This window comes from Eucyclogobius newberryi, unplaced genomic scaffold (assembly GCF_026437365.1).
Source record: "Eucyclogobius newberryi isolate DKJ021-1_F unplaced genomic scaffold, fEucNew1.0.hap1 SCAF_21, whole genome shotgun sequence".
Lineage (NCBI taxonomy): Eukaryota > Metazoa > Chordata > Actinopteri > Gobiiformes > Gobiidae > Eucyclogobius > Eucyclogobius newberryi.
The window spans coordinates 24,241,816-24,264,872 of NW_027315846.1; the positions used below are offsets into that span (position 1 = coordinate 24,241,816).

Below are 23,057 nucleotides of genomic sequence, written 5' to 3' on the forward strand. Positions count from 1 at the left end.
GCCGTACCACTTTCTGGTGGTTGCCAACGCCTTTGATGGGGTCACGACGTCTGTGGACTCTGTCATCTATGTTTGGGTCAATGGAGCGTTCCAGGTGTTCCAGACTATTAAGGTGTGTGCTGTGATTCAACTGCGTTTGATCTCACCACAATAAACCCACAGACATTTTACAGAGTCGTATATCTGCGCTACAGGACTATTATAGCAAGCTGCTCTTTGATTTGCACAGATAGTGAGCAGATGAGAGTAGTATGAACATGGATGTGCGCTGTACTGAAAAGGAAGACACCTGGGATCAAATCATAAAAGCAAAATAGAAGTCCAAGAAACAAAAAGCAGCCTCAGGGTCCTAAAGGCATAAAAAAGTATTGAATTTAATAGTCAGATTTAAGGCCTTAAAATGTTTAAATTCTACAAATAAATATTACACCTAAAGTAGAGTTGTCTTACATTGTATTTATTTTAGTTGTAATGCTTTATTTTTTTGTATTTATGTTTTATGATTACATTTATTTACCCACTCGCATACGTTGGATGTCTTTAACAGTATTTTAATAGTTATATAATATAGTAATATAGTGTTACAATAAACACTTTTAAATTTAAATTATTATTATAAATGTTAAGTTGTATTGCTTAAAGAACCTGGAGCGGCCCTGATAAAAGTATTTGGGGAAACTACCTAACTACCTTACCTTTTGTAAAAGTAATTGTCTGGACGTAACATCACTTTTGTAATTGGAAGTAATACTAAAATACTATTGCACTAAATCTGATATTCCCGACACAAAAATGAGGCAAACTAAATCATACCAGAAGGAGCTTTTGTCACAGAGGGAAGAGGAATCAAAACTTTTACTCAATCATTTGTTTCATTAGATGATTGAATTTTAAATACAGGTAGATGTCGAAATGACAAAAGAACATGTTTGAATTGTTTTTAATCTAAATTCCAGAGGCTGAATATCACAACATACGTGTTCAAAGGAAATGAGGTTTTGATGAGGCTAATTTGGACAAATTCGATAAGTTTCCCACAACATTCTCTGGTTGTTACTTGTTGAATCTCTCTCTCAGGACCGACTGCTAATGCTGTGCCGCACATTTTGCACTCTGAACATAGACTGTTGAATTTGATTGCTTAAAAATATGAATTGAATATTTAAACTGTGATTTATTTATTTATTTTTAACTTGAAACAATGACAAATACACTGTTTTTTCAAAGTTATAGTCAAAGTGAGGAATTTATTTCAGCATTTAAAATTTAAAATCTGATTAAAAAGTGACCTAATGAAATGAATGTATGAAAGAAAGATGGCTGTTTAATAGAGTGTCAACAGTCAAGAGTGTAAATAGTCTTTGAAACACAGCAGTGCTTTGACAGAGAGGATAATGATCATGCTGAAAAAGCAAAAGTGGTGACACATTCATTGCTGCAAAGAAACCTGAAGGATTTTAGGGGAACTCCACGAGACATGAATCTTAGAAGTGTAGCTCCAGGCTGCGGGTAATTTATCCCCTAAAATAATTAAAACGTAGTTAGACTGGCTTTGTTTACGCTTTGGATTCATTTAGATGCTTATGTTTTTATCGCAGGACAAGTCTTAACATAAGTAATTGTCCATGTTACAACATTCTGAGCCAATAGTTTAATACTCTATGGTAGAATTTCCCTTTTAACTCTTTTAGTGCTGAGGTTTTTTTTTATTATCTGGGATTAATGTATCTACAATAACAATTTATTCACAACATTTTTTCTCACTATAGCTTAAAAAAGGGGTGGCAATATTAAATAACATTGTTCCAGTTCAAATAATGTCTAAATTTATGTTTTTTATAGCAAAAATGTTGAGTGTTCTGATCTCATCTCAACATTCTAAAATCCCCTATAGTTTGAAATTGAGTTTGAGGGAATAACTGTCATGCATTTATCATCCTGATTTATGGTTAATATCTCTGTAATTACTGGCCTGTCCTGGCTCTGTCAGAAGCTGTGTGATTGTTGTCATTGTTGAAAGGATATTAAAGGAGACATATTTCACTTTCTCAGTCACTCTTATATTGAACAATGACACAAGTAGATACAGTTTCATCATTGTAAACAGCAGTATTGATCCAAAACGGCTTAAAAATAGAAACGGGTCCTTTGACTTCCTGTTCAAAACTGCAGAACTGATAAAGCCCGTCTCAAGCAGCAGATTGTCATTTACTGTTTTTTATTTTTGAAAAGTGGTTGTGTGACATTTTAGAACTCTACCTGCATCACTCTTAGTACAGGGATGTGGGCGGAGATAGGGGGTAAATGAAAACATTTTTTTTCTGAGTATGTGTTAAGCCTCAGTTGCAGGACAATACAGGATTACTCAAACATGCATAAATTAATCAAAATACAACTTTGAGTAAAATAATGATGAGGAAACTTTTAAATTTAAAAGGTTAAAGGTTCATTCAAATTTACATAATATGTCCCCTTTAAACCACATAATAAGTACAGTGTATTTCTTCCAAAAATAGTGAATCTCCCATAGAGTTACCATACATAGACCCCTGCCCTCCATCTGAAATTATGAAATCATCAAATTCTTGTACATGAACCTCTTCTTTATTCTTTCCCAGACATACTGTGCCACAGACTGGGAAATGTTCCAAATCGGAGGGAGAGTTTTCCTCGTCGTAGCCAATGGGCACAGACTGGTTGGTACGGGACACGAACGCTATGCCATCAACTCCACTATTTATGAACTGGACATGCACGCACGCCTGTTTGTGCGCTTCCAGGATATCACCACCTACAGGTAAAGGAGAGACAGATACTAGGTGTTCCCAGGCTCTCGTCACTCAGCGCATAACTCTGCCTCTGTCTGCAGCGCTGTGGACTGGGAGTTCTTCAGCCTGGGGGAAGAATATTTTTTGGTTGTCGCTAATTCCTTCAGTGGAGAATCCTACTCTCTCAACAGCATTCTCTACAGGTACTCATCGTGTCAGCTTGTCAAACGATTCACTGGGAGCAGAGGTGCTCTGTCTTAGTATATCACCAACTAGGATGTGACCTCTTGTAAAGTAGATGAATGGCATATTTGACTGGCCATTGGAGTACTTCAAACAATGTTACAAGCATACTCAACCAACTAGAGTATTTTAAGATGAGAGCAATACGCGCAGTGAGAAAGAGTTTTTGTATCCACATCTGTGGAATAGCAGAGTATTGAGCTTAAACTAAGTCAAGACATTGTCAATTTAAAAATAAATGATAAGGTACAAATCTTTGCAAGATAGTTGGCAGGGTGAAAGTAAAACCGTTGGCACATATACATTTTTGACCATGAATTAGTCATAAACAGCAACAGATATAAGAATAACATAAAAACTCATGTATACAAAAGATAAATCTAATAAATCAGATCTGATTACGATCTCAAACTGTGTTAAAGGCCAAAGTGAACAAGTACATTTTAATAAACAGCAAGTATAGTAGTAGTAGTAGTAGTAGTAGTAGTAGTAGTAGTAGTAGTAGTAGTAGTAGTAGTAGTAGTAGTAGTAGTAGTAGTAGTAGTAGTAGTAGTAGTAGTAGTAGTAGTAGGTCTTTCTGATGCAAAGGTATCATCACTGTTTCATGCACAGCCTATGCTGTTAATATTGATAATGATTATATAAAGACACCTTAGAGCTTACGCAGATACAAAATGTTTTTAAATGTCTTCCTACTCCTTTTGAGCATCATGGACTCCATAGTGTATCATTTATCCCTTCTTTTTTTTTAAATCTCTTTGGTACAATCGATATTTGAATGCGTTCTTGTGATAAAATAATAGGAATAATAATGAATAATTTATTTCATTTGAACCATATCTTATTTAATCACTTAATCACTCTCTCCCTGAAATTGTAGGTATAAACAAAGCTTCAAATCTGAATGCGTCTCATCTAACTGTTTTGTATATTGTAGGTGGCAGGGTTATGAAGGCTTTGTTCCTGTTCACTTCCTCCCCACCATTGGATGCAGTGACTGGGAGTTTTTCACCTGGAAAGGCGAGTCGTACCTGATGTACTCCAGTGCCAAAGCGCCTCTAACCAAGGTTTTTAAGCTCAAGACTTATTAAGAGGAGCCTCCTAAGCATAGGCACACTGTTACAATGTTTGAGACTTCAAGTGCAATATTTGAACGAGTGTATGTGGTTGCTTTTGTCAAAGTCCGTCCAATGACTAAATGGTTTTGTTGCCCTAACGTGCCATAGATTTGTTAAAGTGTCAGTGCTGTACTGTTCATGCTGTGCTCTGCTGCACGCTCATGTCATCATTTATATGTGTATAAATGTACAAATAAATCAAATAATACAAATGTGTGATTATTTTATGTGCTGTGGTGCTTGGCGAGGGTGAATATAAGTTATAGGCTAGTTTAAACAGTCCTTCAATGAGTTGCATCGAGGCTATGTCTGCTCTCCTGTAAACAAGTGCAAATGACTTACACCAGGCATGTCCAAACTACGGCCCGGGGGCCAAATGCGGCCCTCACACCAATTTTTGTGGGCCCTCCAGCTTCCTGCTAAGTTGGTCCAAACAACAAAACATTTTACTTTTTACTGTAAATTGGAAAAATTCAAGCATTTTGATGTTATATCAACCTATTTTTAATGTTCCAAGTCTTATTAAAGGTGTGGAGGCTCATCAAAACAATTTCAAATGCAACATTTTGAATGATTCACTTTGTCATTCGACATATTTGAGATTGTTGGGTTGTTTGTGGCCCTCTGCTCTGTACAAGTTTCAAAATGCGTGTGTTTTTTGTGGTTGTGAAAAAAGTTTGGACTTACACCACAGTCATAATTTGGCAAATTATAATACTGGATAACACCTTTATACAATCTAATGATTGTTTAAAATGTTAGAAATGGTGTCTTCTTCTTTGGTGCTTTATGGTGGTTAGTATGCAAGTGTTACATTACCATTCTAGACTTTCTACATTCTGTACTACAAGTCCCATAATGCAACACTGCTTCCTCTGCAGAAACCAACATGGCTGCCTACGGTTCACCGTCGGCTGTGTTATTTACGTGTCATGTGCTGTCATTCTTGAGCTTTCTAAAGAGACACGAGCCAAACGCAGAGTTCTGAGGACACGTGAGACATTCCTCTCAGGCTCGTGCAGGACAAAGACAGGTCACAGTCCCTGCGCGTGCGTCAGTGCGCTGACCTCACTGAGGGACAGAGCTTTTCGCTGAGCTGTCAACAGTCGAACCCTTTTGGAGTTTGCCGTCGTTTAGCGCTGTTGTAGCGCTCGAGCACAGCTCACAGCCCGCGCTCACAGACGGTAAGATTCGCTATGTTCAGCCCCATAAAGTCTTCTTACTTCAGAGTCAGCCCGGCCATTATCAACACTGAACTCGGAAAGACTAAGATGAGATAGCGAGAGGCGCTGCGAGGCAACCACACAACAACACACCATGTTTGGCACTCTGTTTGAGGAAGACGAAGATGGAGCATCTTCATCTTCCTCCAAAGGGAGAGACCTGAAGGGCCCCGAGGAGCCCCATCCACCCCGAGGAAGAAGCAATCTGTGCGGCATCAAGAACCAAGGAGGCACCTGCTACCTCAACTCTCTGCTGCAGACCCTGCTCTTCACCCCGGAGTTCAGAGGTCAGCAAGGGCTCTGGTCCTGGGGTTCAGCCTCATGTTTGGAGCCCATACTTCAGGATTTAAGCCCAGTTCATTAAACCACTCCAAACTAAATCTTACCTTCCACATTGTTTCACAGAGGAGCTGTTTAGTCTGGGGCCAGAGGACCTGGGACGTCTGGAAGACCAGGACAAACCTGGAGCTAAAGCAAGTGTAAGACGTGCACACACATAGATGAGGGTGAGTGTCATAACAGAACATGTGTGTGCTCAGGTCAGGGTGATCCCCCTGCATCTGCAGAGGCTGTTTGCTCACCTGCTGCTGGTGGACCAGCACAGCGCCTCCACAGCAGAGCTCACTGACAGCTTCGGCTGGAACACCACTGAGGTCTGTCACTTTATCTACTGTGAGCGGGAAACGTGGTGCTGCCATTGGCTCATGAAGGATCCATTTAAAACAATATCTTACATGAGAATGAAACATTGTGGAAAGTGTAAATTATTTTTTCAGGGAACAAACCAGCAGGATGTGCAGGAGCTGAACAGGATTCTGTTCAGTGCTCTGGAGCACTCCCTGGTGGGCACCAGAGGAAGCTCCTTCATTAACAGCTTGTACCATGGCACTATTGTCAACAGCATCGTGTGTTCAGAGTGTGGCACTGTGAGCCAGAGACAGGTGGGCCCACACTACAGCTGTTCAATGTCACATCTTCTCCACAAGAACAACACCACCTTTTCTGTCTCAGGAGGACTTCCTGGACCTGACGGCGTGCGTCTGTGGAGTGTCCAGCCTGGAGGAGGCTTTATGGAACATGTTTGTGGAAGAAGAGTTATTTGAGGGCAATAATTTGTATCGTTGTGCTCAGTGTAACAAGCTCGTCACCGCGGCCAAGGTCAGTCCACTTGAAAGTGTTCTTGTGTGTCCAAGTGTACGTCATCTATATAACACGTGTTGTACACCATGTGTCCAGTCTGCAAAGATGAGGACGCTCCCTCCCTTCATCACCATGTCTCTCCTGAGGTTCAGCTTTGATTTTGCCAAATGCGAGCGATACAAAGAGACCGGGCGCTACAGCTTTCCCCTCAGCATTAACCTGCGACCTTTCTGCGAACAGGTCAGCACGTCCTCTGCACCTTCAGCCCAACGATACACTTTCATATTCTGTTTCATTCAAGTAACACACGTGTCCTCTGCAGACCGAGGGAGAGGACTCCGATTACTCTTATGAGCTGTTCTCCGTGATCATCCATAAGGGCGGTTGCTACGGCGGCCATTACCACGTTTACATTAAGGATATTGACCAACTCGGCCGCTGGGAGCCTCCAGTGAGTCCTCTATCACACGCACATTACACTTTATGTTTCATACTTAACATTTGTCTCACTCACACCAGGAAGAGGACTCCAAACCCAAGACAAAGAAGAAAAGCAGCGACGTGAAAGTGTGCGAGCCACAGCCGCAGAAGGACCACCCGCTGCCCATCCTCACTGCCATTATCGCCCAGGTACAACCGCGTTCATGTCTTACAAAAGGCTGATTCTAGACTGTGCTGAACTCTTATATTTTTGTTTTTTTTACCGGTAATTCAACAGGAACCTTCCAAGAGCGTTCAAGTGGACCAACTAGGCCAAAAGCTCATGGAGAAGATTGGTTTCTCATGGAGTAAAACGTTTAAAAAGCAATACGGAACTATAGCAAAGGTAGATCTGATCTTTGTTCATATATACTGAGCTTTTACACTTCTAGACCCTTAAAACATGTCCTCAGAGATTTGACACACACTTTCACTCAAAATGTTAAGGATTTTAAGGAGAAATGTCAGTTAGTTGGTTTTTCTATGACAAAAGAAGATTTTTAGCCTTAAAATTGTACACGAGCTTCACAAAAAGTCAGATTTTTGGTGATATATCTGCAGATACAATGAAAAATGGGTATTTGTGGGTAAAGTATTTGTCAAGTAAAAGCTAAAAATGTATATATTTTCCCTTCATCAAAAATGCCAAGTCATAATCTCCTATTAAATAAACCAAGACAATAGTAAATGTGATAAAAGCAGACTCACTCACATGTGTCTGAGGCTTTTACTTTGACAAAACCACCTTGACTTTTCATATTCTGTGGTAAATCCCAGTTTCTCCAGTGAAATCTCTTTCTCTTGCACTTCACTTTTGCCTCCACTCTGGACTTTAGAACGTCTTTGTCTCCAAACCTTTAAAGCGTCTTCATCTTCTGTCCAGTTCCTGCAGTCCCACAGCGACGTCTTCATGCTGCTGTCCAATGGTTCTCAAGTGACGCTGAAGGTGAACCCCCCTAGCCCCCCCACACAGCCCACACAATCTGGGGACGCCAGCTCTGACACACCGGCCAGAGGGGACCAGGACCAGGACCAGGACCAGGACCAGGACCAGGATCAGGACCAGGATCAGGACCAGGATCAGGATCAGGATCAGGATCAGGTACAGCTGCTGCTTAATACTAGCGATGTCAAAGTTACAACTGTGATTTGTTAAATTGTGAGGTTTAGTTGGAAGTTGTCCATTGATCGAAGCAATAAAATGAAATGGAAAAAAAAATATTCAGGTCATAATAATAATTAAAACAAATGATAATCCTGAGAGTTTAAGAAACAAAATTAAAAAAAATGTGTTCAATACAAAGCCTAAAAAATAAATGTGATTTAACTTTTTTATCTGGCTGTTTTTGTCTCATTTTACTTTATTTTGTCTTTCAGAGTTCTGTTTTGTAAATCTGGTTAATAACAATGGCAATAAAAGAAAAATAAAGGATTTATTTTAATAATCATGAATAATTGTTAACACTAAAATTAGTAATTTTTTTCATCTGACGGTTTTTGTCACATTACATTTATTTTTGTCATTCAGAAAGTTCAATTGCATTAAACTGGTCACAAACTTGAGGATGACGATGATAACGAAAGAAAATGATCATTAAATCGTTAAATATTTTTCCTCATAAAACTCGTAGGACTAAAATGTTACACTGTGCGGAAAACAAAGCTTGTGTGAGAGCGCTAAAATGAGTCAAATATACACGGGATTCTAACGCTGTAGTAGGAACATCCAGCAGAAACGTTCCTGGCTGAATGTGGTGGGAATCTCTGTGTCTCTTCAGCGTTTGCAGAGCCACTGGTTCGACCTGAACGACTCCACAGTGACGTGCATCAGAGAGTCGGACCTGGAGAAGCAGTTCCAGGGCAAAGAGAGCGCTTACATGCTGTTCTACAGGAGAACACAGCTGCACAGGCCTCCACAAGGTAAACCCCACACTGGGCCTGTCCCAGCTCAGTCTGGACTCGAGCGCAGCCCCTGAGAGCGCGCGCTGACCTCTTTCACTCATCCTGCTCTTTCTACACGGCAACACTTGCTCTGCTAATGTCTCTGCTTTAGCCAGATGAGTATCTGACATTTTCAGGTGTGACTTTGTTTGCAGTTTTTCCCTCAATCGTAGCTATTTCAGCTTCTAGTCATTTTTTTCTCTGCTTTCTAGTTCTGTTTAATCTGGAGGCATGGGAAACAGTGACGTTTCTAACCCTTCTATTGACGTCCTCCCGTAATACTCGTGGATCATTCACTGATGGTTGAATAATGGCTATAAAAGGATGTAACTCCTGTGTTAGCTGTTTTAATAAGGGCCCGTCCTGTTTGAAGTGTGAAGGAGCAAAGCACTGCTCTGTGACCTGAGATTGGAAATGGGATAATTTCTGTTGTGCATATACTTTGGGGTTTGGACAAAGATATATAATCAAGCCTAGAGAAGGATTTATGAGGAGTGGAATAAAAAGAGAATTTTCTGATGCTTCATCAGACGCCATGTGTCAGTTAGACTAACATTATTAATTTAGTAGTGTTTGTAAAGCGTTTAAGGACATGTGGTCATAACTCTTTTTTTCCCCCTTGTTCTATCGTCATAATTGTGTGATACGTCATAAGGCGCTGGTACAGCTGGCAGCCCGGTGTAAACGCTCTCTCTTCTTTCTCACACTTATTGTGCTTTATCTCCTATATTTTGTAAATATAGTTAGTATATTTTTTCTATTTTACTGTACGATAGGGACACGCGCTGGAATATTTTTTTAATTCAACTGTTTTTGACTTTTTTCGGCTGGATTTGAGAGTTTTTCGTTGTGTTGTTGTGACGTGAGCTAGCTCCGAGCGAGCCCACCAGCCCCCCCGCGCCCTCCGGCCGCGCTAAAGTACGGCGTGTCGTCGGTACACGTTTATATACACGTTTATATGAAAGAGGAACTTCATGAACGATCGGGACACGCACTGGAATCGCTTTAAATTAACTTGTTTTGACTTTATTCGGCTGGATTGAGTGTTTTCGTCGTGTCGTTGCGATGTGTCTTGGCTCTGAGTCCCCCGGCCCCGCCCCCCGGCCGGCCCCGCCCCCGGCTCCGGCCCCGCCCCCCGGCTGGCGCCGTACCGCGTTTCCACAAAGGAGGAACTCATGAAACTGCGGAGAACAGTCGTCTTACCCGGAGATCGTCACGTTATCCCGGCGCAATACTGACCTAACCTAATACTGATGTGCAATTCTGTCATATGTGCAATTACTATGAAATTCATGTGCAATCTATGTGCTGTCGTGACACATATTATGTGCAGTTACTGTCGTGATCACATGCAATGGTATTTATTTATTTATTTGTCTATGGGAGTTTTTATTTATTTATAGGAGATCTTCTAGTGAAAGTGTTTTTCAGACTTCCTATAAGTGATCTGTTCTTCTGGATCTACCTCTGTATCTTCCTGCGTTGCACCAATGGAATTTCCCCATGTGGGACAATAAAGGAATATCTTATCTTATCTTATCTTATCTTATCTTATCTTATCTTATCAACATTGTGACATACAGCATTAAGGTCTCCTCCAATAAGAGGTTTGTACTCAAAGAGATCAAGTATGTTAAAGTCATAAGACTGTAGTGAAAGTGATGCGGCCCGCTTCCCTGCTGCCTGACCCTGACTTTGGTTTGTCACGAGAGGAGGAAGCGATGAGCTCATAATGTTTGTTATTAAGTCTATGTCAGCCTGTAGGAGACGTGTCTCTGGGATGGACACTAGATAAATGTCCCTTCTATGCTGAAAGTCTAGAAGGCTAAGGCGTTTTTGTGGGGAATTTACCACTATTCGAACTCATTTTAGAATTAAACTTTCTTAATTCCAATGCTCAAAGCCACATGTTTTGCTCCACTCAAACAAACTGCTCTTTCTTTCCACATTTGCAGCTCTGAACAACCCTCAGTACAAAGTTCCTCCTCAACTCATCAAGATGGCTCAGGAGGAGAACATTAGATTACAGCAGAGCCGGTATGCATTCCCCAAATGTTTTCCCTAAATATTGAAGCCGTACATTTAATTTTTTGCTCATAATGGTCGTTGCAGGGAGGAGTTCGAAGCCACTAACAACACCATCGAGCTGCACCTGCACTTGGCTCCGCTGTATAACCTCTCAAACGGAGCCCTCCAGCCCGTCTGCCAGGACCAGTGCGCCACAAACACCCTCAGCTTCGACCGCAGGAAGACCGTGGGAGACCTGCGCTTTACCATTTATCAGGTGTGGTCTCCGATGCCAACGCTGGGAACCATAAACAACGGCGCCGTCTTTAATTGTTGTTTTTGTTGTACACAAAGATGCAAGAACCCTGGGAAGGAGACATGGCTCTGACCGTGGCTAAGAGTCTTCCAGCCGGGCTCCACTTGTACAACACACTCACAGGTAATGACCGGGCGGGCTCAGAATACACAATAAACACAACAAACACAACACACACACAACACACACAACACACACACAACACACACACACAACACGCACACAACACACACACAACACACACAACACACACAACAAAGGGCTGGTTGGTGGTTGGGGTTGTTGGTGGTGGGATGGGCTGTCTTTATCACTGGCTGCTGGGGGCTGTTCTCTTTGTTTTGTTATCATTTTAATATATATATTTTTTTATTTAGATGGTTTTCTTTTCTCTTTTGTCATTATTGTTTCGACTATTATGGAGTTTTTGGTTTTCTCCCCTTGTCCTCTGATGTCCCCTTACTTGAACACACACAATAAAATAAATTTACATGAAAAATCTAATTGCGTGTAAACCCTGGGTACTATTATTGAGGCGCCTTGATTCCAATCTCAAAGATCCAAATAACAGACACACTCCAAAATTACACCACCTTAAAAGTAGAAAAATGCCACTTTTACTTTTCAAGATTTGTTCAAATAAGATGACATATTTAGCGTTTATTTAGTAGAAATGTCTTAAAACAAGTGAATAAATCTTGGTTATGTTATGGAGAATATTCGATGTGTTTGGACTTGCAAATAACAGTGTTCTTAATATCATCATTCTATCACAATTGTTTGGGTGAATTGCACTGATGTTTTGGGTTATTCCACTTGACAGGCCCCAAAAACATATTTTTAACTCGGCGTACCCACTGTTGACATGTGATACCTCAATTTAAAGTTTTACAACCCATACATGGACTTTAGATCGCCACAGGAAATCCAGCATTAGAATCAGAGCTGCAAAGATGAATCGCAATCAAATCGAAAACGCAATTTGAATAAATGCATTAAGCAAATTGCAATGGCTGCAATTTTTGAAGTACCAACAACAAAATATCCTCTCTAATTCTGTATAAAAACTGCTGTTTGGATCTGCGCAAACATGCTCTGAAATACGAATCCTATTTTTCCCAAATCATACAGCCCGAATCGAGTCGCTAATATCTTTTGTCTGAAAATGCTAATAATAACCAATATCAGGCATAATTACACTTACAATTGCACAAGGATAACGCCAGGGTTCTCCATCTGGCAGAAATGTATTGTTTTTAAAAAGGCAGATTTGATAAAAGTTTGTTCTTACAAAGTCCAACATGAACCTTTATTTAATCGGGGTTTTGTTTACATTTTTTGACTTGTGAATCAAGACTTTTTAACACAATAATTTCAGTTATAATAAACCAAAAACAAGTTTAATATTGCAATAATGTTGATATGGTCATTAACAATCAATATTTCACAATAAAATGCAGCTCTAGTTGACAATTCAAGACTGTAATAGTACATTTTCTAATTCTTGAATATCCTCTCATACATGACCGATGATGCATTAGATGGTGTGGTTTTGGTGTGAATGATGCTTTTCTTGCAGATGATGGCGTGTCGTTGTACAGCGCTGGCATCACAAACAACACTGATCTGTTTGTTTGGAACGGCAAAGAGGTAAAGACGACTCCCGCATTAATAGACTGACGTATCCTGGTTAAACTCTCCGTATCCGCGTTGTGTCAGGTGTGTGGCGCCGCCGTCCTGACCGGAGCCGAGTGGGAGCCCGTGCTACTCACCGTAGTCCGTCCCCTTCTCGATCTGGAGGAACCCGGTAATCAAGGCGAGGACGCTTGTGAGAGCCAGGCGCCCGCTCTGAGGAAGGAGGCCAGGGGCTTCACGGGCGGGGCCACCCTGGGGGAGGTGAGGGAGGCCCTGGGCGAGCCTGAGGAGAGTCTGCTGTGTCAGGAGCACAGGGCCCGGAGCGGAGTGGAGGGCGGAGCAGGAGAGGGCGGAGGGGCCAGCGGCTGGAGGGTGTTTCCCCCGGACGACATGCTGCGCACCCTGAAGGAGCTGTCTCTGAAGGACGGGGACGCTCTGCTGGTGCTGGAGCCACAGTCCTTTGACAGCAGGTATTTGTGTCCGAACAAGGATAATATACCAGCAGGGTGGGCAAAAGTATCAGAACAACTGGTAATAATCAATACTAATATCAAGTATCGAAACATCACATGACTAGGACCAAGTTTGACCTTTTCTGAACAGTTTTATGACCTGGAGCATAAATGACTATGTAACACTTTAGAATAAGTTTCCTTAATACTAAACGTTTGAATTAGCACTCTGTATTAGTTATTTGTGTGTTCATTAACCATGTAAAAGTAGTAAGGGCATCAATAAGCTATTTATTTAACAGTTTTCAATAACCAAGCGATAAATACCTTAAGTGCTTCTAAACAAATAACTACTGCTCATTAATGCATTATAAATAGTTTACTAAGAATCCTTATTTCAAAACTAGAACTCTTATTTGTCTTGAGCCTTATTATTGACTTAAAGTATGAATTTTGAGTATTGGTACAACATTAATAACTATCAACTATAAGAGAATTTACATTACATTTGATTTTTTTAATACATTTGCAGCCTTTTCACTTTAAATGGAGACGTGGTAACCGTGACAACACCCTCTGACTGCCGCTGGCTTCAGGTGGAACATCAGCCCAACATTCGGCACGGTCAGAGAGGGGAGGAGCCACACAAAGTCAAAGTGCTGGCCACAGGAAATACTGTGAGCGTTTCAAAAGAATTTTCACCAAACCGAAGCGTCACATGAGACTGAGATGAGCACGTGTTTGTCTGTGTGCAGCTGCTGGTGGACGTCAAACTGAGGGCCCTGGAGAAGGTGCAGGAGCTGGAGCAGAGGCCCCTGGAAGGCAAGGCTCATACACACTACAAACATTTGGAAAAAAGTAATTCAATGTGTTGTCTTCATTTGATTATTTAATAGGGACAGGCCGATATGGATTGTTTGACTGCTGATGATGTAAATGACCTTTTCACTTATAAATAGCCTAAATTATAACAAAAACAGAACATATTGATGTGGGATATAAAATAATGGGTTGCATGATTTTTAGCAATTCTTCAATTCCCATAATGCCAAATATCGGGTGTTTTTTCCATATCGGCTGAGAACGATTTACCAGAAAATGGTTCGATATCGGCCGATACTTAAACCGATCTATCACCCATCCTTTGTATTGACATTGTAGATTCTCTCTGAAGGCACCCAAACATCTCTGAACACGTACAATTGTGTAGTTAACAAAAAAGTGTGAAATATCTCTAAACATAGTAGAAAAAGCTTCAGTTGTAGTCATCTGGACTCAGTTAGAAAAAATAGACGTTTCGACTCTCATCCAAGAGTCATTGTCAATAAAAGAATTTAGATCGAGAACTCCGATATTAATACTGTTCTGTGGTAAGACCCGCCCATTGGGAGGAGCCTTCCTGAAGTAGAAAGAGTTGTTTGTTTCAACAGAAACTCCCCCCTTGTATCTACCGAGCCTATTCAGAATTTTAATGGGCTATTAGAATCCTCTTTGTCTTTGTGAGACACTGGCTCAACCACCCTGAGTACCTGATTAGCATCTAAATGTCCTGGTCTTGGTCTTCTACCTTTCCAGGGGTTCAGTATACCATTATAGATACCAGGCAGATTGAATCTTAGCCCTCCATTTCTGTTTAAAGAAGGTCTTTCTTTTTTAACAAAAATAGCTTCCTTAACTTCTCTTTCAAACCATCTTTTCTCCTGCTTAAAACCTTCACCTCACCGTCTTCAAACGAGTGATTAGAGGCTTCAAGATGGAGATGCACGGCGCTCTGTGGTCCTGAACTAGTATTTCTTCTGTGCTGATAGAGCCTCTTGTGTAGAGGCTGTTTCGTCTCACCTATGTAACGTTCTTTACAGCTTTCTTCACTGCATTGCATCGAATAAACTACATTGCTCTGTTTTTGAGTCGGCAACTTGTCCTTAGGGTGAACCAGTTTTTGTCTTAAAGTGTTTCCTGGTTTAAAATAAACAGGGACTTCGTGTTGTCTAAAAATTCTCTGCAGTTTTTCCGACAGGCCAGACACATAAGGGATAGAGACACCCTTCCTTCTCTGTTCAGTTTCCCTTTTGTCCTGCTTCTTGGTTCTCTTCACTCTGTTGAGAGCCCAAGCGGGGTAACCACAGGCTGAGAGGGCATTACGGACATGTTTTTCCTCTTTCTTCTTGCCCTCTGAGCTGGTGGGCACACCTTGAGCTCTGTGTTGTAAGGTTCTGATCACACCCAGCCTGTGCTGTAGTGGGTGGTTGGAACCAAAGAGCAGATACTGGTCCGTGTGTGTAGGTTTCCTATATACTTCTATTTGGAGTTTCCCGTCCTCTCCTCTGATCGTGGAACAATCAAGAAAGGCCAAGCGATTCTCCTTAGCGTCTTCTCTTGTAAACCTGATTTGTGGGTCCACAGCATTGATGCGATCAGAGAAGGTTTCCAGCTCTTGTTTCTTAATTCTTACACAAGTATCATCGACATAGCGAAGCCACAGTTTTGGGGCTATGCCTGAGAATGAGGACAGTGCCTTCTTCTCAAAGTGCTCCATGTACAGGTTGGCCACTATGGGAGAGACGGGCGAGCCCATGGCACAGCCATGAATCTGTCTGTAAAATTGTCCCCGGAATTGAAAGTAAGTGGTGTTCAGACAGATGTCCAACAGTTTACATATGTGTTCAGGTGTCAGTTTGGTCCTTTCCTGTAGGGTGGTGTCTTCCTGCAGTCTGATCCTCACTGCTGCTACTGCATCAGAGGTCGGGATGCAGGTGAACAGGGACACCACATCATATGAAACCATGAGGTCATCTGGGTCCAGTTGGAGATGTTTCACTTTATCCACAAAGTTGTGCGTGTTTTCCACATGATGTTCCGAATTCCCCACAAGCGGAGCCAATATAGTTGTTAAATGCTTGGCCACATTGTAAGTGATGGAATCTGTGCTGCACACTATGGGTCTGAGTGGAACCTCCTTTTTGTGTATTTTTGGAAGGCCATAAATGCAGGGCATGGCTTCACCAGGATACAGTCTGTAATACGGATCTCTTTTCAAGCGCTCGTATGTGGTCGTGTCCTCGAGGAGGGTGTGGACTTTGGCTTCGTAATCAGCTGCGTTGAGAATCACAGTGCAACGTCCCTTGTCTGCTGGGAGGATGTTGATGCTATGATCTTTTTCTAGTGCTGAAAGTGCTTTTCTCTCTTCAGATGTGATATTTGAAGGAGGTGGTTTGGCACTCTTCAGGGTCGCTGTGACACATAACCTCAGGTCTGCAGCCTCCGATTCAGTCATGTTGTTGTTCCTAATTGCCGTTTCAGTGGCTGTGATGTAGTCCTCTGTAGGGATGTGTTTAGAGGTGACAGAAAAGTTGAGCCCTTTAGAGAGCACCTCCTTTTCTGCCTGTGTCAGAACACGATCTGATAGGTTCTTAATCCAATTGTTTTTGCTGGTCGCTAATTTGTCTGTCTCAGTTCTAATGTCTAGCTCGACCTCACCTGCATTCTTTTTGTTCAAAAGAATGTTGAACTTCTTGATTTGGCGTTCTTTGCTCTTCCTGTGCTGTGCTTCTTGTGCTGTCTGTGTAAAATCCAGCACTCTTTTGAAAGCTTCTTCAGGGAGTATGCTGGTTAATTTCTCCTGTAAAGTTCCTGTTCTGTCTTTCAATTTATCAATTCTGACGTTGTTTTCCTGGATCCTTTCACTGAGCATCTGCATAAGGCTCCTTCTCCAAATCTTCTCTGCTCTGTGTCCTCTGACCGGTGATTTGATCTGCAGGCTCTTCGGGATCATGTTGTTCTGTCTGCATCTAAGATTGAACCTCAAGTGATTCCTGTTGTCTGCTAGTTTCCTGGCTACAGATTCGAGTTCCCGAACTAAATCCAAGGTTTTAGGCCCAAAATTCTTTGAAATATGTCGGTGTAATCCCTCATTCGTCCAGGCGTGTTCCATAGTAGAAAAAGCTTCAGTTGTAGTCATCTGGACTCAGTTAGAAAAAATAGACGTTTCGACTCTCATCCAAGAGTCATTGTCACAGAACAGAACAGAAGAGTATTAATATCGGAGTTCTCGATCTAAATTCTTTTATTGACAATGACTCTTGGATGAGAGTCGAAACGTCTATTTTTTCTAACTGAGTCCAGATGAAACAACTGAAGCTTTTTCTACTATGGAACACGCCTGGACGAATGAGGGATTACACCGACATATCTCTAAACATGTTTTATATTTTTGATTCTTCAAAATGTCCTCCCTTTGCTCTGGCCACTGCTTCGTACAGTCTCCTGAGCCCCGACAAGGATCAGTGCACTTTGAGGAATCGTAGTATTTAACATTATTAAATGTTAAATATACATGGGTTTATTTGGGACAAGCGTGTTCCACGAGCTCATGTCACACACTACAACATTTCGAGGCCACTTCTCAACGTCGGCGCAGTGAGGGCATCGAAGTAAAAAGTAGCTAATCACAGTGCTTATTCAAATGAGTGGAACAAGTGAAGAAGCATGTGATTGGCCCAATCCAGCTTTTGATAACAACAGCCTTATTGTTTTTACTGGTAATTTACAGCTTAATAATGTATCGACGGAATACACATAAAAACACTCAGATAAACAAGAAGAACACACATTTAAAAACTACGAAACTAAACTAAACACAGCATGTTTTTAGCTGGGCTTTGTCAGTGACGGTTCGTAGTTTGGGTTGAATGAGAAAGAAGCAGCAAATAAACGCTTGACAAACGTCTTGTATCTGGACCCGGGGACGAGCAGAGACGTTAAAGAAAACCCCAGCTCCGTACGTTTCCTAACCTGTCTGCGTTTCACCCGGCAGGTGCGGCGTACTGCCTCAGACAGGTGGACTGCACGGGGAAACTCCTGCCTCCAGGTACCTTCACCTCTTCCCTCTCTTCTGCGGTACTTCCCCTGGCCCTGGCTCCGCTCCCCCCCATCCCACCGCGATCCGCCTCGTCCTCAGAACTTCTCTTTTTTTACGAGCCACTTTTCTCCCCGATGTGTTGCAGTGTGCGAGGAGCTGAGCGTTCGAGAAGCGGGCGTCCGGCTCATGACCACACTGTCGCTGTGCCTGGGACGCGCCCCCAAGGCCTCACAGGTGCGTTTGGTTTTACCTCTTCAAGAAGCCTTTGTACTCGCAGCTGCACCGCTCACACTACACAACGTTCAGACATTTACGTCAAGAGAAAATACTGCCAATAAAACTGCCATGAAGTGGATGATTCATGTTAGACTCCTCTTCTCTGCAGCTTTTCCTTAACATCTTGGTGGGTGCGGCGCCCTCTGCTGGTATGGAAATGGATATAATTGTGGAAAAGGCTTGCACTGTAAAAGAGGTATGTGTGCGTGTAATAATGGATGTGAAAAGGACACTTATGCAAGATGTACACTTTTTAACCAGTTTATAACATTGTTTTCACATAGACAACACACCTGGAGTTGTATTAGTGTCATTCACAATAGTTTGATGAATCCTGGTTTTTAAGTCCTCTCTTCTCTGAACCTCAAAAGTTCCAAATTTTCAGTTTCAGTTCAGAGATCTGTGTTTGAGTTTTAAATCCATAAATCTACAGCAGACTTTGTTTATCTCCCCTATGTTATTCCCTCTGCTGACAACTGATGTAGTACAATTTTTTAAGTTCAAAAACATGAGAAAAGGTACTCGAGAGCATGTTTAAAGGCCAATAGCAATGAAATAATGCATAATATGTGTCCTTTTAAAATGGATTGAAATTTGAAACTGATTTATTTTTACAGTGTCTGAAGCAAATGCTGGATGTTGTTGGTCTGGACGGTAAAAGAGCTTTCATTTATAACTTTGTCCATTTATGCAGACGAACATTTGATGACAGACTTTTGTTTTCCATGTTTTGCAGGCACCAGCTGGCACCTGAGGAGGCTCGACTGGTGCGAGGACGTCGGAGAACCTCTGATGGACGAAGTGAGCGCTTTTAGTTTGATCACAAGTGTCTGATTTGGGATCTTTGAAATCACATTAATTGATATTTTATTTTGGTTCAATAAGGATTATACAATGAACACAATTGCAATAAGTTAATGCAATCAGTCTAAATCCACATCCACTTTGTTTTTATCGAACATTTCATAAACATGCAAGAGTTTCTATAGCACTGAAATAATAGACTGCACCTAAATAAGATGTATTTATATGTAAAAAAAAATGTATTCTACTGTATTTCCAGGATTCCACACTGCCTGACCTGAAGATAAGCAATGGAGAGACTTTAATTATTGTGGAAGGACAACAGCCTCCAAAGGTACAATAGTTAATATTACATGTACCGTGAAGTCAAATGTATATTACAGTATTCAGCATGAACTAACTGTACCTGTGTGTGTTGTAGGGCTTCCTGAAACTGTGTGTGTGGCTGTTTGTGAGCGACAGCAGACCTTACACTGACAACGGCTTCACAGAGGAGTCTGTGCACGCAGTGAACGGCGGAGAGCACGTCCCCCTGTGCGGCTGTGGACCTCCAGTGCTGAGGGACGTGGGCCAAGTGGAGATCTCGGACGAGGCCACGCTGGACGACCTCAAAACACAGGTACTTGCTCTGACTTTTCCTCCTCCCTGCGCGCCATAGTCCCTCTGTCATGACGTGGTCCTGTCGCAGGTGCTGACGCTGCCCGCCCTGGTGGACCTGTGCGTGCCCACCTCCGGCTTCCTGAGAGTGTGGCAGCTGGAGGACATGAGGCTGGGACGCATCGTCAGGGGAACGCACCTCATGCTCAGGTGGAATACAGTGCCTCCTGTCGTCTCACCTACACATTCAGTCACACCGCCCCGCGCAGTTTAGTCCAATGTAAATAGTTACTTGCTAAATACAGTAGACCAGTGCTTATATTTTAAGGGTTATAAAAAAGAAGACAATTTACTTACATTTATAAACAAAAGAAAATCTAAAAATAATTGTACTTAATAGAACTGTGTGTAGAATAAGCAGGTTCTATTTTTGTTTTTCTGCTAACAAACATAAAATACTATCGAACGTGTCCCTGGTTACAGTTTATGACATCATGTCCTGTTGTGACTGTAGTTCCTTTTCTAAACCAGTAGGAGTGCTGTTGCCTTTAAATGTACATGATTTTCCATTTTGTTCTGTTGTAGGAAGCTGAAGCTCACCAGTGGAACCAATGTCTGCATCCAACAGCTCTTTAAAGAGGAAGACCTTGGGTTAGAAATAACATAAATCAGAATTCATCTCACTTTGTAATGACCTGCACTCATATGTTTGTGCCCTACAGGCTCAAAGAGGTGCTTCTGAAGGTGAAGATGGGCGTTCCCGGTGAGGCTCGGTACTACCCCTCAGAGGAGCTGCTGTGGGACGCTTCCAAAGACTCGTCCCCTCGCTCCCTGCGCACCTGCTTGGCCGCTCACTACGGCCTGTCCCAGGACTCTCTGCTGCTGGCCAAGTTTCATCCGGACAAACACATCTGGGAGGAGATTTGTTCTTGGGTCAGTCAGAAACATTGTCCTGTGATTCATAAATGTAGACAGGATTAGCTTTACCTTGGGACGTCTGTGAAATTGAAATTACCCCACAACATATGTTTTTGTAAGTATTTGCACAGAATAAGCAATGTCAGTAATCTGCTTGTTTTTACAGTCTTTACTCTGGAAATGGGGGACTAATACACACACTGAAATATGAACCTCAGACAGAACAGTGTAGGGCATCAGGGCTCTGAGGCGCTCTGTGCTGCAGCTGCACTCTTCTTTTACAGTTAAACAGGGAGTCTTCAGTAGGCCGAGTTTCTCTGTAGTTTGTATATATTCAAAGTCTATACAGTCTATAGATGAGCCTCATATTCAATTAGAAACTGTGAAAAAGAAGTCATGAAACAAGACGTGTGACGCTGAGCTGACACTGGCGAGCGCAAAGCCAAAGTTCAACTTCTACTTACAAATGTCTAAATCATGTTTTCATAAATGCAAAAGAAAGTGTTAATAGTTTGGAGCCTGTAGTGTTTTCTAGAGCCTCGATCTGTTCTGCAGAAGAGGGCTCTGGGTGACGCTGCAGCAGGGGCGGAGCAAGGACATTAGGATAGAAATGTGTTGCTAATAATATTACTTGCAATTTATGCAATATTCAAAAAAAAAATATTGACTAAATAATTACTTCAGAGATGTTGTTTTTTTACACGCTCAAAGTGTGTTGGGGGCATGAGGAAGTTTATAATGATCTTATAATGAAGTCTTGTCTTGTCTCATTCCCTTGGACTCAATCTGGTGTCTCGTCCCAGCCCAATAAAGGCCTAATTCATTCGTGTTATTGCTGTAAATAAGCAGTTGTGTTCTTTGTTTTAGAATCAGCAATATTCCAAGAAGAAGAAGAAAAAGCGGGCTGAATCCTTACTGGGAGGGCCTTTCCATCTGAAGGACGGGGACACAATCGGCATCAAGGTTTTAAAGTCCTAATTCTGTCCTAAGTCTGGATCTATAATGTGGCCGGATAATCGTTACAACCTTCTGTTTTTTTCCTCCTAGAATCTGCAGATTGACAACAACAGGGACTTCTGCACTCTGGAGCACAGGCTGTGTCAGCAGAGGCTCCGAGAACAAGCCGAGATAAGTAAAGGGTCAGTCCTCCTTTCTTTGTATTCAACACTATTCAAACTATTTAACGGCCCCCTTTATAGTACAGTATTTAGAACTTTGGACACAATTGAATCTGTAGTTCTTGTTTTGATATATTTTCAAACCAATGTACATGTAGATGCACTTGGACTGGAGTGAAGCAGTTTAAATAAGGCTCACCACACAGCTCCAGGTACCCGGCATGTTTCTGAGGAGGAATCAACATTATCCCATCATTTAATAAAGTTAAATACAATACAACCGTTTTAAAGGACACATAAACATAAAGCATTTTTCGTTCGAGTTGTTTTTAGCTTCAGTTACGCTTGTTTCATTCATCCTGTTTACAAGGTGGTCTTTCTCTGAGACTTAGAAATCACTCTATTTCTTGAGATGGTGAAATTTGAAACAGTTTTCAAGTTCATAAATTATCGGCAGATATAAGATCGTGAAATTGTGACTCTGCGTGCCAGTCAGGGGGCTTAAATGTCCATTTCCCCCCCTTTTTTAATGGTTCACACTCACGGCTAAAGGCCATATCCAAGCACAGCTGATGTCAAATAATGTTGTTTTTTTACACAGACATTGTTTTACATTCTAAATACAAAGTAAAGAGCATGTTTAAAAGTCTGATTTTCCTACAATGCCCTTTTTGTTCCTCCAGAGACCAGCAGGGCTTTAACTGCACTGAGCCGAAGAAGAGTGGACAAGCCAAAACCAGAAAACCAGAAGTGGGACTATCCATCAGTGTCGGGGAATTCAGATAGCACTCGGCCTCTGCATGGACCAATCCAATCAATCTGAACGTCAATGCAGTTACGAGGGAGGATCTCTGAACTTTACTCTGTTTAGTAGAAATGGGCTCCTCTATGCAATATTCAACATCTTAACGGTCTAACATCAGAACTGTTGTAAACTCTGGCCACGAAAACATTTATAAATACCAATTTCTGCTGTGACACTGTGACTGATCTATTGCTTTGTTGTTGTAGGTCTCTGGTGAGTAGGTTTTTGTACGGTTGTAAAGATACTGCATGACTCGTCGGGCGCTGCAGATCTTATACCCGTGTTCTGCTGCCATTCTCACACTTTCATGTCCTGCTTTTAATGAGTGAAAGTGAGGATGGCCAAAAGTGGTTTAATCTGC

At 41.8% G+C, this 23,057-nt stretch overlaps 2 protein-coding genes across 2 annotated transcripts in view; both read left to right on the plus strand.

The window, feature by feature from the left end:
• LOC140370484 (thrombospondin-type laminin G domain and EAR repeat-containing protein-like) overlaps window positions 1-4,276 on the plus strand; it is a 17,068-nt gene extending 12,792 nt beyond the window's left edge. The window contains exons 9-12 of the mRNA XM_072457649.1: window positions 1-112; window positions 2,619-2,797; window positions 2,870-2,971; window positions 3,949-4,276. The exon at window positions 1-112 is cut by the window's left edge and continues 118 nt beyond it. Coding sequence (XP_072313750.1) covers window positions 1-112; window positions 2,619-2,797; window positions 2,870-2,971; window positions 3,949-4,102 — 547 coding nt within the window. The 3' untranslated portion in view covers window positions 4,103-4,276. The remainder of the gene's footprint in view (window positions 113-2,618; window positions 2,798-2,869; window positions 2,972-3,948) is intronic.
• A 732-nt stretch (window positions 4,277-5,008) lies between these two features.
• Window positions 5,009-22,688, plus strand: usp40 (ubiquitin specific peptidase 40). The gene is made up of 31 exons (XM_072458314.1): window positions 5,009-5,639; window positions 5,758-5,825; window positions 5,892-6,005; window positions 6,129-6,293; window positions 6,364-6,510; window positions 6,589-6,732; window positions 6,815-6,943; window positions 7,012-7,122; window positions 7,211-7,318; window positions 7,856-8,074; window positions 8,751-8,892; window positions 10,869-10,950; window positions 11,026-11,197; window positions 11,275-11,359; window positions 12,813-12,883; window positions 12,953-13,338; window positions 13,853-13,997; window positions 14,076-14,135; window positions 18,127-18,187; window positions 18,324-18,412; window positions 18,564-18,650; window positions 19,072-19,108; window positions 19,191-19,255; window positions 19,518-19,592; window positions 19,680-19,877; window positions 19,947-20,065; window positions 20,441-20,506; window positions 20,578-20,788; window positions 21,641-21,736; window positions 21,821-21,919; window positions 22,579-22,688. The coding sequence occupies exons 1-31, from the start codon at window positions 5,447-5,449 to the stop codon at window positions 22,675-22,677; spliced, it is 3,843 nt and encodes a 1,280-aa protein (XP_072314415.1). The 5' UTR covers window positions 5,009-5,446; the 3' UTR covers window positions 22,678-22,688.
• The last annotated feature ends 369 nt before the right edge of the window (window positions 22,689-23,057 follow it).

Excerpts from the sequence above, each read along its gene's own strand:
- usp40 (XM_072458314.1), top strand. The coding sequence starts at position 5,447 with ATGTTTGGCACTCTGTTTGAGGAAGACGAAGATGGAGCATCTTCATCT. Across the intron at positions 6,006-6,128 it reads TCGGCTGGAACACCACTGAG|GGAACAAACCAGCAGGATGT; the intron begins GTCTGTCACTTT and ends TTATTTTTTCAG. Across the intron at positions 11,198-11,274 it reads TGCGCTTTACCATTTATCAG|ATGCAAGAACCCTGGGAAGG; the intron begins GTGTGGTCTCCG and ends TTGTACACAAAG.